Source organism: Trichechus manatus, unplaced genomic scaffold, assembly GCF_000243295.1.
Source record: "Trichechus manatus latirostris isolate Lorelei unplaced genomic scaffold, TriManLat1.0 scaffold00218, whole genome shotgun sequence".
Classification (NCBI taxonomy): Eukaryota; Metazoa; Chordata; class Mammalia; order Sirenia; family Trichechidae; genus Trichechus; species Trichechus manatus.
In genome coordinates this window covers 2325791-2342870 of record NW_004444154.1, presented here as the reverse complement: position 1 = coordinate 2342870, position 17080 = coordinate 2325791, and the positions used below count along the sequence as shown (strand labels likewise).

At 36.6% G+C, this 17080-nt stretch overlaps 1 protein-coding gene across 2 annotated transcripts in view; it reads right to left on the bottom strand.

Annotated features, from left to right (window-relative positions):
* The window catches only part of RAB28 (RAB28, member RAS oncogene family), a 132044-nt gene extending 117361 nt beyond the window's left edge, over positions 1-14683 (bottom strand). For both annotated transcript variants that reach the window (XM_004388846.1, XM_023742795.1), the window contains exons 1-3: positions 14401-14683; positions 9857-9953; positions 4396-4484 (exon numbers count right to left, since the gene is read on the bottom strand). In XM_004388846.1, coding sequence (XP_004388903.1) covers positions 4396-4484; positions 9857-9953; positions 14401-14628 — 414 coding nt within the window. In that variant the 5' untranslated portion in view covers positions 14629-14683. The remainder of the gene's footprint in view (positions 1-4395; positions 4485-9856; positions 9954-14400) is intronic.
* Between the last annotated feature and the right edge of the window lie 2397 nt (positions 14684-17080).

Sequence of the window (17080 nt, the reverse complement as noted above, 5' to 3'; positions counted from 1 at the left end):
TGTGTACTACTGTTTCAGGAGAAACTATTTGTTCTGTAAGCCTTCACCTGAAGTACAATAAAATATAAAAAATAAAATTAAAAAAATAAAAAAAAGAATGAGGACAAACTTAAGACATTCCTGGATAAACAAAAGCTGAAGGAGTTCATTAACACTAGACCTGTCCTACAAAAAAAACGCTGAAGAAAATCATTCAGATAGAAAAAAAAAGGACTCCAGACAATAATTTGAAGCTATACATAGAAAAAAGAAAAAAAAAGATGTCCATTAAAGGCAATTGCAGGGGCAAATATAAAGACAAGTTTTAAGGTATTCTAGTGGTTATATCCATGCTTTACAATGACAAATGCGTGAAAAACAAGTACAATATATGTTACAGGGCACATGATATATAAAGATGTAATTAATGATAACGACATGAACAGGGAGTGGGGGAGAAGTAGTATAGGAATAGAGTTTTTATATGTTACTGAAGTTAAGTTGGTATCACTGTAAACCAGATTGCTGTAAATGTAAGATGTAAAATGTAATCACTCTACTAACAACAAAGAAATTAACTAAAAAATATACACAAAAGGAAAGGAGAAGGGAATTAAAATAGTTCATACAAAAAAATCAACAAAATGCAAATGTTGGTAGTACTGATCTACTATGCCAGGAATGACAAATTGAAGAGGAATGGTACAATCAAGATGCACTGATAACTACTGTTGACTGGGATGTGAAAGTTGGGAACAAAGAAGAATCAGTAGTTGGAAAATTTGGCCTTGGTGATAGAAATGACACCAGAGATTGCATGATAGAATTTTGCAAGACCAATGACTTCTTCAATGCAAATACCCTTTTTCTACAACAAAAATGTTGACTATACACATGGATCTTGTCCGATGGAACACACAGGAATAAAATTGACTACATGTGTAAAAAGAAACGATGGAGAAGTTCAGTATCATCAGTCAGAACAAGGTTAGGGGCCAACTGCAGAACAGACCATAAATTGCCCATATGCAACTTCAAGTTGAAGCTGAAGAAAATTAGCACAAGTCCACAAGAGCCAAAGTATGACCCTGAGTATATCCCATGTGAATTTAGAGACTATTTCAAGAATAGATTTGACACACTGAACACTAATAACCGAAGACCTAATGAGTCATGGGATGACATCAAGGACATCATACATAAGGAAAGCAAGAGGTCATTAATAAGACAAGAGAGAAAGAAAAGACCAAAATGGATGTCAGAGGAGACTCTGAAACCTGTTCTTGAATGTAGAGTAGCTAAAGAGGAAGAAATGATGAAGTAAAAGAGCTGAAAAGAAGATTTCAAAGGGCAGATCAAGACAAAGTAAAGAATTATAATGAAATCTGCAAAGTCCTGGAGTTAGAAAACCAAAGGGAAGAACACGCTCAGCATTTCTCAAGCTGAAAGAACTGAAGAAAAAATTCAAGCCTCGTGTTGCAATACTGAAGGACTCTACGGGGAAAATATTGAACGACACAAGAAGCATCAAAAGATGATGGAAGGAATACACTCATCTATGCCAAGAAATTTGGAAGACAGCTACCTGGCCAGCCAACTGGAAGAGATCCATATTTATGCCCATTTCAAAGAAAGGTGATCCAACAGAATGCAGAAATTCTAGAACAGTATCATTAATATCACATGCAAGTAAAATTTTGCTGAAAAACATTTAAAAGTGGTTGCAGCACTACATTGATAGGGAACTGCCAGAAATTCAAGCCGGATTCAGAAGAGGACGTGGAACCAGAGATATCGTTGCTGATGTCAGATGGATCTTGGCTGACAGCAGAGAATACCAGAAAAATGTTTACCTGTGTTTTGCTGACTATGCAAAGGCATTGAACTGTGCAGATCATAACAAATTATGGATAACATTGCGAAGAATGGGAATGTATAACACTTAACTGTGCTCATGAGGAACATGTACATAGACCAAGAGGCAGTTGCTCAAACAGAATAAGGGGATACTGCATGGTTTAATGTCAGGAAAAGTGTGCATCAGGGTTGTACCCTTTCACCATACTGATTCAATCTGTATACTGAACAAATAATCCAAGAAGCTGGACTATATGAAGAAGAACGCAGCATAAGGACTGGAGGAAGACTCATTAACAAGCTGTGATATGCTGATGATACAACTTTGCTTGCTGAAAGTGAAGAGGACTTGAAGCACTTACTGATGAAGATCAAAGACCATAGCCTTCAGTATGGACTGCATCTCAACATAAAACAAAAATCCTTACAACTGGACCGATAAACAACATCATGATAAACAGAAAAGATAATGAGGTTGTCAAGGAGTTCATTTTACTAGGATCTACTATGAACACCCATGGAACTAGAAGTCAAGAAATCAAAAGACACATTGCATTGGGCAAATCTGCAGCAAAAGACCTCTTTCAAGTGTTAAAAAGCAAAGATGTCACTTTGAGAACTAAGGTGCACCTGATCCAAGCCAGGGTGTTTTCAGTCGCCTTAGATGCATGTGAAAGCTGGACAATGAATAAAGAAGACTGAAGAATTGATGCCTTTGAATAATGGTGTTGGCGAAGAATACTGAATATACCATGGACTACCAGAAGAACAAACAAATCTGTCTTGGAAGAACTATAGCCAGAATGCTCCTTAGAAGCAAGGATGGCAAGACTTCTTCTCACGTACTTGGATATGTTATCAGGAAGGACCAAACCCTGGAGAAGGATATCATGCTTGGTAAGGTAGAGGGTCAGCAAAAAAGAGAAAGACTCAATGAGATGGACTGACTCAGTGACTGCAACAATGGGCTTAAGCTTAACAAAGATTGTGAGGATGATGCAGGACCAGGCAGTGTTTCATTCAGTTGTACATACAGTCACTATGAGTCGGGGCCAATTCAAAGGCACCTAAAAACAGCATAGTCATATGGTCCCATGTAAAAATGTTAAACATGAGCAGAAAGATTTTCCAGTGGACAAAGAACAACGCTGAAGACAATGAAGAAAGTTCTAAGAGCCAAATCTAAATATCAATAATGCAAAAAACAAAACTCTAGGGCCTTTACGTATGATTCAGAATTGTATTAGACCTTACTTATCCTTCTCTGGAAACCCTGGTGGCATAGTGCTTAAGAGCTATGGCTGCTAACCAAAAGGTTGGCAGTTCAAATCTACCAGGTGCTCCTTGGAAACTCTATGGGGCAGTTCTACTCTGTCCTATAGGGTCGCTATAAGTTCGAATTGACTTGACGGCAATGAGTTTGGTTTGGATTTTTTGGTTTATCCTTCTCTGAGTATCTTAGGAAACAATTCAGAACCTGTTTTCCATCCAAAAATAAGGCAATAGTATTTGTCGAGAACCAAACTACTACAGTACAGTACTAAACATTCTCTGTCTTACAGATTCTTACAGGTTTATTTCTTATGAGCAACATACTAATAACTGCCTCTAAATTATTATGGGCTGCCTAAACAAACTGAGTTTTCACCTAACCAAATTATGATTCCTCCACTTAAAAAACCAAATTCCAATGAAAACTAAATAAACAGTATGAGTATGATCCCTCTAATGTCTCATGATGATGTGGAAGATACACAAATTAAAAATAGAAGAAAAAATAAATAAATAGCATATCAGTAAGTATTAACTACAGAGTTCAGTAAGCAACATGCACTTCATATTCAGCTGTATACTATACACCCTACTTCATCAGACAGGCATATTCAATGGCATTACTATATTGCTAAAGTCTCTGTCATTAAATCTAAAGTAATCTGCCAAAGCATTAAAAAGGCAATGATTCTTCACTGAACATGTGTCCGGACAAAGAGAAGTAATTAACTTTTTAAAGTATATTACTACCATGCATATTTTCTAGTTGTATGATAATTTCATTATAAAACTTAGAAATTACACCTATATAAGCTGATACTGCCGAAGATTTTTTGTTATGAAATAATTTAACTGATTTTTCTTCTCTACGTATATTTTCTATTGAAAATACAGCATTACCAAACTACACAGATAGGTAGTTTTTTTTGTCCTCACAACTTAAAATGAACTTAACTTCTCCCTCTCTATATTTTTCATTGAGTTTACATGTTCTGAAAGTAGTCACTATAATCAAATGAGCTAATAAATATCAAGATATCATTTATCACTGTATTTATTCAACTACTGACAACATCTAGTAATATAAGTAGCATATGAAAGTTATTATACTCATACCAGTTTCCTCACCCAAATCATTCCAAACATAATTTGAGGAGGTTGAAACAAAAGGATTAACACAAGGCAAAATTAGTCTCTGTACATATCAGATAAAAATCAAGTGTAGAAAGAATGTATGTAAAGGTGTGTATTTTCATTATTAGAATAATCATAAAATTCATGGCATACCTGTGCTCCATAGATATATTTATCCAACATCTTGCCTCCTATTGTCTGTCCTCCTATATCCCAAACTTGAAGAGTAACATTCAAGTTTCCTAGAATATAAAAAATGAATATAAAATTAAGAATACCAAAAAAGGCAACATTAAATAACAATGCAACAGCTGAACACATTTTCACAGAACACTAAGTCACAATGATAAACTCTGAACCCAATTTGCCTTTTATTCTGCAGGTACATACGGTCAGATATTTGGAATTGTAAAATAATGTTAAAAAAAAACTGATAGTGGGGATCTAGGTTTATCCTTTACCCCAATTCTATGGAAACACATTCACAATCATCTTCAAAACAAAAGAAAATAAAGTAAGCTTTAATTCATAAACTTCTTAAACATTCTAAAAAAAAAAAAAAGAAAAAGAAATTTTTCTTAAAAAGAGAATAAAACAAAGCATACGTGTAGTGAGGTAAGAAATATACTTCAAAAATAAAAAATGAAACTTTGTATATATTAACCCACCCAAATGCACACATGAATTTTGCTATAGGTTCTAAAGAATTCTGCCATAGGTTCTAATCTCTGTAGGTTCTAAAACTCAAAGAAAAATAGCAGACTACAAAAATGTACCCATAGTTTCAACCTGAATGAATCTTTTAAAATTTGAATGTCAGTTTTTACGCGTAATGGTAAAATCAAACCAAACCCACTGCCGTCAGGTCGATTCCAACTCATAGAAATCCTATAGGACAGAGTAGAACTGCCCCATGGGGTTTCCATGGAGCAGCTGGTGGATTCCAACTGCCAGCCTCTTGGTTAGCATCTGTAGCTCTTAACCACTGTGCCACTAGGGCTCTATGTAATGGTAAACATAATTTTAAAACATTACATATTCTCAATTTTAACCTATAAAATATAAACACATTTGACAGCCCTCTTTAGAAGTGATGTAGGATACATATACAGTATATTACTAAATATCATGCTGCATCCATACCTGTTCAAAGCATTTCCACTGAAATAAATTATAATTACATGCCTCAAAGTCTTCATAAAATAATCTTTTACTAATCTTTCCCGTATAAGCCTTACAAAAGCATCTAAAATACTAAAAGGCAATCTTAAAAATTCTTGTATGCATTTTGTAAAATATTTGGTTGATACAAAAATTTATGAGATAAGCTATTCTCTTTTTAGTGCAACTAATGACTGAACTACAAAATACAAAGATCATGTCACATATGCTTCTTTCTTTAAGCCTTCAAATTATTTCTCCTCATAAACTTATGCCATTTTATCTAAAGTAAGCTCATTTCAAAATTTTTGTTTAAAAAGAGATTATAAAGACATGAAAGACATGAATGTTTAAAAAAAAAAAAGTGCCAATGTAAAACACTAAAATTGGAAAATGTTAGTCAGTTTGCAACTGAAAAGAAGACAGGACACTAGATTAACCAGCAGAATTTTATTCTTAACTCTGAATTTTGTTCGGTTTGCATTATAATCTTTCCAATATTTGCAGGTAGGCTGTTCCATCTGACAACGTGTAGAGGATTTATATGATGAACTTCCATTAGCATTAATAAGAGCTACTGAAGTTCCCTTGCTCCCCGCCCCCACACCCCCATCATCATTCCCAAATACACACACTTTCAACATTCACAGAGTAATGACCACAATGTTTTTAAACCCCTATAAACACAAAAGTCAAAATGACACAGGCTAAGATTTGTCCAACAACTTGTATAAACCCAATTTCTTAAAGCTCTAAATTTTTTGAGATTCGTTCTCTTATAATACTGCCTCAAATTAAACAGGTGAGAAAGGGCTAGCCATTACCAAACTCAGTTGTTGTGGAATTGATTCTGACTCATTACTAGAGGTATATAATATAGTTTCAGGTGGCACTAGATAAGCAGGCATTCTCTATTCAGTTTACTTGCAAAACCCTTTACACTCATTTGTTTACCTCAAAAATCAATGTTTCACAACATGAACTTTCAGAGAGTAATATTTTATGCAATACTTAATAATCAATAAAAGACATTTAATATTCCCATTCTCTTCATGGCCAATAATCCCTATTGCTTAACCTCACATCAAGAAATGTAAAGCTTTTTCTTTTCCTTTCCTGTTCTTTCCTTAAGTTCTGATATTTAGATCCTATCTGACTGAATTAAGTGCTGTGAACACTTCAACTACAACTTCAGGAACATGATCTTCATTACATGTTTCCAAATTCGGACCACAATCATTTTAAGATCCTAAATCTTCTATTCAGTTGTATCCTGAGTTTATACTCCCGTGTAGAGGTTATTTTTTAAATCCATACCTTTCCAAATACACTTTTTTTTCATTGTTATTATTGTTTTATTTTATTTTACTTACATACAGATTCTAGTAACTCAGATAAAAACAGCTATGCAGTACTGATAGCCTACTGATACACTATGCTAGCAAAAAAAAAAAAGACCTTTTACTAATTATAGCTTCAACAAATGATTTTAACTTCATAGTTATTTCATATATCTAGAAATATACTTTTAATTTCCACATTTGAATGTTAGGTTTATTAACACATAAAAAATAAAATGGGGATTCTCTATTTGGGCAACAAAATCACATAAAGATTTGATTAAAATCAATACTCATTTTTGTTTTTGCAGGCATAAACACATGTAGTCTCCTAATCTATTTTCAAAATGACATACCTATAAAGCTTTATGAGAGTATTCAAATAATCAATACTATAGACTTTAAAAAATCAAGAATTCATCTAATATAAACCTCTTAACTAATAAAGAAATTGTCAGCAATCTAACCCCAAATGCAAAATGCTACAGAACTCCTGCTCTTCTGTAAGAAATAACATGTAACTAGTGGGGAGAATAAAATAAATGAGGTGACAAAATACAGGTAAGTTGCTTTCGGTATGAATCAAAGCCACCAAGAGGATTCAACAGTGACCTTGTAAAAGTACACTTGGTACCCTGGTTAACCTTACTTAAAGTGCTGCATAGTCAAGATGGAACTAAAAACACTAGTCTGCCCACTTCTTGTACTAAAGACTTAGAAATCCTTTACACAGAAGAACGCTGTTTACTGGACTGTACCCACAAGCTTCCTGAAAGTATTTTGACTAAGACTCTTAAGAAGCTCTATCAGCAGAATCTCTGACTAACAGATACACTATTTTAAGCAGTAAAATCTGCACAGTGGTTGCATCCAGACTATACAGCATACCAGATCATGAAATATGCTGAAATGGATGAGTATTTGCAAAGTAATGACCTTGAAAACTTGCAGGAAGAGAATGTGAATAGATGGACAGAAGGTATTACAACCCTAACAATCTGATTGGTCAGAAGACTTACTAGAATACTAACAAATGTTAGATTCCCCTACTATACTATAAATTCAAGAATGCTGCCTGTAATGTTTTAGCAAATGACACAAGTATTAATCATCTTACATTTGACACTTAGAATGAATTAAAATTAGGGTTAAACTGCATAAAAGATATACTATGTGTCTTGTATTTTATTCACTCATTTCTTAATCTACCTATCAATTATACAAAATTAAGATATGTTAAAACAATTTTTCCTATTGAAATTTCTACTATAATTTTGAATCCATTAAGTAGCATAAAACCACTGCCTTTAAAAAAAATAAAATTTATTTCTGGAACTTTGCCCATCAAAATAAAAACTTAATCAGGAAAATTAAAATACACATTCATTAAGAGTATGCATCTCCTAATGTCATTAAGCACTTTCTTATTCTGAAATTTAAAATATTATGCTATAAATTTGGATTCCTTAAATACCAAATTTTTTTACAAAGTAATCAAAATTTAAAAATTGGCAGTAATGTGCAACAAATCAGAAATCAGTATAAAATTAAATATATAACAGACATAAAATGTTCAAAACTAGTTTTAGTTTTGAATGTTTGACAGAGTAGGTGTTTGCTCCTTTTTTAAGCCTGACTAAAAAAAATCAGAAAAATTAAACAATGAGACATAAAGTTGTTGCTTTTGCTAATTCAGAATTCAAACAAAATAGCTAAAATTAAAACTATATTTAGAATACATACATTATGTACAACTGGTATTCCTTTAAAAAAAACTTAAAAGCTAAGTTTTCAACATGTATATTATGTAATTTGTGCATGTATTCTGCTAGTGACAGCTACAGATATTCTGAATGTAGCATTTATCTGTCCACAAGCGTAAGAATAATAAAAATGAGATTTTTAGCTTCAAATACATTAAAAGAAAATACAAATGAAACAAAATACACTTATGTTTCTTATTAAACCTTTTGCTGAACAATAACTTAGCAATGGAAAAATTCGAATTCTTTTCTAATGCTGTAGCTTCTAATCTATTTTTCAGTGGTAGCAGAATATAGACCATCACAAAACATATCAAAGTATATGGTAATACTAAAGATATATACAGAATACCTGCAATCACCAAGAGTTTTCATTAGCTGCTTTAAAACTTTCATGGGAGTTGTCTGATAGATGGGGTGTTTGAGAGACTAACATATTTCAATAATATTAGAATTTATGAAACCTCTCCCCACTATATCACTCACGTTCCAGTACATGAATGTGACACTACGCTTGCAACTATTTTTTTCAAATGTGTTTCCTCAGAGAGAAGAGAGAAGAAAGATGGGCTGGTTTATAAAGGCAATGAAGATAAACTGCTTTTAATAAAATACTTTAAACATATAATCTAACCATTGCAAGTGAATGGACAGAGCATTTTAAAGCCCCAATTGTTCAGAAACTAACTTAAAACAGAAACCACTCTTTTTTTGTTATTATTTCCCAGTATTTCCCACAAAATGTGCTGCAACTGGCATCTAAATAGTTTCTTTGCATGGTGAACTGAAACATCTTGAATGCTCAAACTGTATTTTTATGAGTGCCTGGGGACCCTAAATTTTAGTGGTCTATTAAATGCCAGCAATTTCATGCTGCCTTGCATAAAACAGCATTCACGTATTAGAGCACAGAAGTTCCATAGCTACATTATACCTCTGTTGCAACTTTCTCTCAAACAAAAACTCAAGCAGACGCTAATCAAAATAATATTTTAAAAATAATCCTTCCCAATCTTTTCACATTTAGTTAATACAATATCTGTTGACAATTGTATAGCATTGAATTTTTTTAAAACTTTTTAGAATTTTATAAGCAACTATTGTTTATCATTGAAAAATGTATAGTGGACAAAAAAAAGGTAGAGGTAAGGGGTGTATAAACTTTTTTCTCACATCCATGGCCAATATGCCTTCAGGGTAGATGCTGATGAAAGTTGACCTCCCTAAGCTAGATCTATTGATTACATGTATTTTCATGCAGCCACAAAATTTATTTTATACAATTCTGCCTTAAGTCTCATATTGTAAGATTTATACAATCTTCTATGTTAAAACTTTTTAGTCTCTTACCTGGCAACGTTATCCTTCTCAAAAAGAAATCCAGTCCTATCGTTTGTTTGTACTGTTTCCCAAAAGTTTCTTGAGCAAAACACGTAGCTAAGGAAGTCTAAAAAAGTTGATGCAGAGAATATCAAAATTAATTTATCTGTTTTAGAAATGTGGACATAAAAACACTACTAAATCTCATTAAGAATCTTAACATTTATATGCCCATTAATCCAAGAAGCAACTTTAAGCAGTTCTAATCAGTTACAAAGGGAGGAGGAATTTAACACTCCTCCAGGTAAATTTCACTTGCCAACTGTTATCAGTGGGGACAACAGGCTAAACTAATCCGTTAGATCTCTTTAAATCTCGATTGCCAAGCTCCTTCTCCTTACTGCAAAATATAATTGGAGATTTATCAACGGGAAAAACGAAAACAGCAAGATTAAAGATCTGGAATCTTATATATCCATACATGTCAGTTCAATAAAGATTTCAAAGAACTCTGTAAGTTTCATTTCTGAGGTTAAATATAGTCTAAGGGTAGTCTGTGCTCTCAGCTAATAATAAGAAATATTAATTAAGGAAAACCTGCGTATAGAACTTTTTTCCCACAAAGTATCTTTAAGTACCTAATTTTTATCTATATTTAAAATATTAGATAAAAATGATACTATAGAATGACTATGATAATATGCATCTTTTAAATAAAGTTGGTGTTTTTTTAAGATTAATGTAAAGCAGATAAAATAAATATTTTCCAGCCAAGAACTATAAAGCTAAAAAGCCACAAGGACATTATAACCAGAACAGATATACATCTACTTTTGAAAATAAAAACTCAAAGTTTTATTCAAAAACTCTGGTGCTTTCTTTTAGAGTACTACTTCTTATCAAAGCAAAAATAATCATTCATTTTAAATGCACTATTCTTATTTGTAAACTTCCCAAAAAAGAAAAAGAAGCTTTACTAAGCTTTTATATTCATCAAGAAAGACTCTCAAAGTTGAGAGAAAGTAGCACTTTTTTTTTTTAATTCTAAAAGTTAAACTTAGATGTTAGCTCTTAAAATAATGAAAAGTAAAATAAAATTTCCAAGATAGCTTATATAGTTAATTATGATGTAATTATAGCAATGCAAAAGAAACTCTGGCCAAATTTCAATTCCTTTAAACAAGACCTAAAATTCCTTTTGACACAAGAACCATATTTTTCACACAAACAGTAATTTGTGCACCCTAACTCCAAAGTTTTAAATATTTAAACACTCAGCATTTGTAATTAATTTCTAAAATATTTGGTCACATATTTATTGAACACTACCATCTGAAAGGAGTTCTGCTAGACATTAACAAATAAATGCACTATACCAAAATGAAAATATATTTGGCTTTCGTGAAACATGTAACAATAATATCAAAACTGAGAGATCAAGAATAAAAAAGGTAAGCATTCCTTTTTAAAGCCTTTTATTTTTCACGTAGCCTTAATTGTGCCATTGAGCTTAAGACAGCACAAAATCATCTGTGAAGGGGCTCAGAATTCTAGAGAAAAATAACTATCACCGTTCATATTACAGATATTTCAAAATGTTTACCATGTGGATGGTTGAAATGCTTTCAAAAGTCAAAGAGAATCTCAACGCATATGTAACATCAGCATGTCATTTAAGGTTATTTTTCACTTTCATTTAAGAGTCTCAATTCAACATTTTTATACTAATGAATATTCAGAAAAATTCTAAGTACTGTTTTTGAAACCTTTCTAGATTTTTAATTGGAATAGAGTATAAAGTATCAAAGTACAGGTCATTGGCAACACTGAATATTAAAATAGGTTCTTATCTCCTGACACATTGCTGGGGCGGGGGCACCTTTCTCTTCAAATATCTGGACTTCTCGCCATCTCTCACTGCACCAGCAGGGCTCCTCACATTCAGTAAGTTCTCACAAGTCATTGTATAAATCCCGTTCTTAAACAATTACAAAAGGAACAACTATCCATCATATCTAAAACATTTTTATCTGATTCTTTATATTTTTTGTTTGGAGAAACTGTGCTAACAATTTTTAATCATACTGCATTTACTAACTCTAAAAAGACTCCATAAAAACAGAATATTTTACTCAAAAAAGTATTAATACGAAATAAAATCAAAAGTATGAATCAGAACAGAAGAGAAACAGAAACACTTGTTACTAGGGGGAGGAGCTAAATTTCCTTTGGAGAAACTGTTAGTGGTCATCTCAGTTCTCTAGTGCTTCTGTCAGTATATATAAGAATGCCCAGAGTTAGAATTAGCAGGAAAAATTAATGCTAGAAAAAAATTGCCAGGAGTTAAATCAGGATACAAATAAGGATGAATGAGAGGTTAGGTTCATAAAAGGAATGGACAGTAAGGCAACAGAATGGGAATGTTGGTGGCTGCCAATAATTGGAGAACTGAATGGGATATGGGGAAAAAATGCTTGATGTAATATGAATAATGAAAAAAAGTTAGGTTCAACACTTGTGTCAGGAAATTTCTGGCAGAAAAAGCTATCATGGTTTGAAAATAGATAATTTAGTCAAAATGATGAAGATTAAGTCAGAGCAGCAGAATATCACTACTGTTATTCTTTGATGCAGGTAGTGCTAATTCAACAATATAGAAATGAAAAAATTATGCTTTGTCCTACACTGGACAGAATTTTTGACAGAGATTTTAAAAAAATACTTATTCAGACTAAATTAGCAACAACTAGGGGAAAATGTGTATGGTAGACTAAATGGAAAACTACATAGAAAATTATGAACAAATTCCAACTGAGTTATACACATATAACAAATACTGGGAGAAAAATGAGCAAAAATTTCAAGAATTATGAGAGAATGTAGGATGATGGTCAATTTTGGGATCTTTTTACAGGTGCATTCCTGTTATAGATTGTCATTCTAATTTTAAACAGAAAATAAACTCATTTATGAATTGACCTTAATATGATTTAGGAAATGAAAAATCAGAAGGCCTTCAAAAGAAAATCTAAAACCTGAGAAAACTATAAATGTATAACTTAAGATTCTTACTGAATAAAGGTGTTAGAAATAATGCTGAATTATTTATAACCATTCATTCAAAAATGCTTTTAAGTATACAAAAATGCATAAACAAAAGTGATCCCAAGTTCTTTTCTTCCTCAAAATGTTTAAAGATAATCAGAGCATATTAAGTTGCTTTCCTCAGCAATAAGAATCAGTAACAAAAGTGACAAGAAAGAAGTTAACAGAATTCTCCAAACTTAACATAGGAATGACATCTTTCCCAGGGGCCGTAAAAACTCAAATCTCAGGAGTGCAGGCATGAGCAGCAGTGCACTGCCAACTGCAGGGAGGATGCAAAGAGATGTCGTCACTACGAAAACCAGGGTCAAAATTACAGCAGTAACAGGAAAACGGGAAGCGCAGAACAGGAAACTGGTAGCAATTAGAGCCTGCGTTTCGGAAGACTCTAGTTGGAGAGTAGAAGGGAGAGAAACTTTAACAATATTTCCAGGACTGTAGGCGCCTTTGACAGAAGGGACAGAAGGGATCCTGCGCAGGATCCTCACTTCATTTGGGGGATGGGTCACAGACTCCTTTAAGATACTATGGGCCCTCTCTCCAAAGCAAGTACCAGGCAAAGTTACTCCATTTCAAGAGTTCCACAGACCTTGGGTTAAGAATCCATGCCTAGGACGTGAAGAGTCTGGCTGGCTGGCATGGATATTCTAACATCCATTCATTCCTTCAACCAACTGTCATCGAGGGTTAGACTTTAAGGCAGGGATTCCCTCTGTCATGCTAGCATTCAGCCCAGTAAGAGCTCAATGAATATTCGTTGAATAAATGCTTGTACTGTCAGGTGCTGTGCTGGGAACAAAGACGAACCACTAACGTTTACTGAGTGCACACCCCGTTCTAAAAGCTTTGTGTGTGTTTGCACAGTTAAGCCTCACAACAACCCTTTGAGGTGAGCCCTCTCCATAACCATTTTGCGGACGGGACACAATTAGGTTAGCAGCTGCCCTCCAATGACCAGACCAGTGAGTGATGGAGCCCCAATTCTCCCCCAGGGAATTGGATTCCAGAGCCAAGCTCTTGGGAACTCTCAGTGCAGTGGAGGCATAAGAAACGGTAAAGGGGTTCAGGGGTGGGAATATGACCTGGACTAAAGTCAAAGGAAAATGCCTCGCAAATCCTTGCCAGTCCTGACAGGCGAGACTCTGGAAAGCTTCCCAGTGGAGGGGATACTGGCCCGTGTCTTTTGAATGATAGGCAGGAGTTCGCGATCCAGACAAGGAGTTGGAAAATGACTTTTTTCCTTTTCTTTCTTTTTTTTTTTTTTAAAGGGGGAGCTGGACAGCTCTCGTCCGCCTTCGCTGGGCGCCTGCTTGGTGTCCCGCTCCCGGGCACCGCTGGGAGGGCCCGGGCCTAGAAGCCCCGGGCTTACGGTAACGAGGCGACGCCCGGCGGCGGGGAGGAGGCTGGGGGCGCCAGGCCGCGCTGGGATTCCTGCAGGCCCGGGACGGTGGGCTGATGCGAGGACTGACCTTCCCGGAGGTGCCGTCCCCCAATACGACGATTTTCAGTTGCCGGTCCTGGCTCTCCTCCTCAGAGTCCGACATGCTGTCCCGAGAACCAGGCCCGCCCCTCGAGGCGGAGGAGTGAGTGGAGGGAAGGGGCTCCGGGGGCGGGGGAGAGGAGGAAGGACGGCACTCGAAGGAGAACCCCCCGCCCCGGGGTCTCCGCTGCTGCTGGTGGGATCCGGGGCCAATCATTCGCCAGCCGCCATCTTGCCCGCCTCCCCGCCCCCTGCGCGGGACCCCGCCCCCTGCGCGCCGCGTCTAGCGCGCGCCCCCGCCTTTGCTCCAACCCGCGCCGACCGCGAGCCTCCCTGGCTAGCCGGGCTAGTCGCGGGCCTGGCCTTGGGGAGACTTTGCAGACCGAAAGCGAGACGCGCCCCTGCCCTGGCAGTGACAATTGACAAGAAGAAAGTATATAGTAAAACCAGGCAGAAATATGGGAGCAGAGTATCTCTCAGGGGTTGTATCAAAGTCCCATGTTTCCTGCCCCCCTCTTGAGACTGTCCCTGAGGCGAATGGTTCAGCCCTGGGTTGCAGGGGCGGACTGAGGCCAGGACTGCGCGCCGCGGTTGCCAAGGATGTCAGGAGTAGGAGGGGCGGTGTCGGGGCGGGGCATGTCCCTGGGCACCCAGGACGCCAGTTTCCTAGAGGAGCGCGGCGCCGGGGCTGGTGTAGGCTCCGGAGGTCGCTTCTCGGAAAAGGGCGAGCCAACAGCAGCGGCGGCAGTAGGGCCCGGAGGAGCGGACGATTGGTAAGGGCCGCGCTGCGGGGCAAAGAAGCTGCTGTAGCGGCCGCGAGTGTTAATGAGGGCTATATGAGCTTTGAACCTGGCGCTACCTCTTATTTCGCCCTCCAACCGTTGGTTTCCTGTCTGATCAACGGCAGAGCCCAATGATTCATTCATCAGGTATGCACTGAACGCCAGCCTTCTAGCACAGGATCTTTACCACAGAGCAACAGTTCTCAAAATGAAGTCTGAGGGGAGTCCCACTGAAGTCAAAACGATTTTCACAATCACACAAACACGTTAGTTGCCTTTGTCACATTCAGTCTCAAGTATACAGAGAAAATTTCCAGAGGATGTATGACTATGACGTCATCACTCTGGCAGCTAAGGGAATGTGTGCCGGTGAATTCTTCTGTTCAAACATTTTTCATATTAATTTCAATGTAGTGATGATAGCTATAGGGTCGCTATGAGTCAGAAGCGAATCTACGGCAAGGTGGTTGGTTTAGTTAATGATAGCAATGCGGGGCAGAGGTAGTGCAGTGATAGAATTCTTGCCTTCGTTGCAGGAGACCTGGGTTCCATTCCCTGCCAATGGTCCTCATGGGCAGCCACCACCCGTCTGTCATTGGAGGCTTGTGTGTTGCTATGGTGCTAAACAAGTTTCAGCAGGGCTTCCAGACCAAAATGGACTAGGAAGAAAGGCCTGGTGATCTACTTCTGAAAATCAGCCATTGAAAACCCTATGGATCACAACAATCTAATCTGCAATCCACCATGGAGATGAGGCACGGCTGGGCATGAGTGCACAGTGTTACCATGAGTGGGGGCCAACTGGCAGCAGCTAACAACAACAATGATAGCTATAACCCACATAAACAAAAGTTCTTTTGGGGTTCACAATAATTCTTAAAGGTGTAGAGAGGCTCTGAGTGCAAAAAGTTTGAGAACTGATGCCCTGAATGATCACAGTTCAACATAACTAAAAATTATAGTGAGATAAATAAAAGAATAATAATTCTGGTCTAACAGTGTTTGTCTCATTAATCAATAACTTTACATGGATTACCACATTTACTAGTTATAGCAACCCTAAAAGGTAGATACTAGAATTATCTCCATTTTACAGATGAGAAAGCTTAAGTCACAAAAAGCGTAGCTCAGAGGCAATAGTCCTGGAAAGAATATGGGAATTAGAATGGGAAGGGAATACAGTGTAAAGAAGTGCCCAGCCCTGGAGGCAGCACAGAAGTAATCACAGCCCTGCATCTACTACATGTGACCATGAGCCACAGTTTCCTCATCTGTAAAATAGAGGTACTACTTCCTCCATGGTATGGATTAACAAAGTGGCTGCAACAGTGGGCTCAAGCATAGCAATGATTGTGAGGATTGCGCAGAACCACGCAGTGTTTCATTCTGTGGTGCATAGGGTCACTATGAGTTGGAACCAACTCGAGAGCACCTAACAACACCACCATCACCTCCTTCGTAGAGTTGAGAATTAAAAATGAAATAATTAATATAGAGTGACATAGCACAATGCCTGACATATCCTGTTAGGTTATTGTTAGTACTGTAACATGTCGTGACATATCCTAAGTACTCAATATTAACCATTATAATTATCGCCCTTATCATCATTGTTAGAATGATGGGAGCTGATCTATGTTGGAGCATTACCATATTCAAGCCATATTACCTTAGGCAGGTTGCTTATGTACTGTCTCAGTCTTGTCATCTGTAGAAAGGGCTGGCCTGCAATAAGAGGTACCAAATTAGTATTAGTTCCCAATTCTGTCCCCATTTCTGCCACCAACAACAACCTTCTACATCCCTGGTTTTGCTAATGAGAATTAGAAGGAAAAAAGTACATCAGAGAAAAAAGGTACATGAAAGGGCTTTGTAAACTTCTTTGTG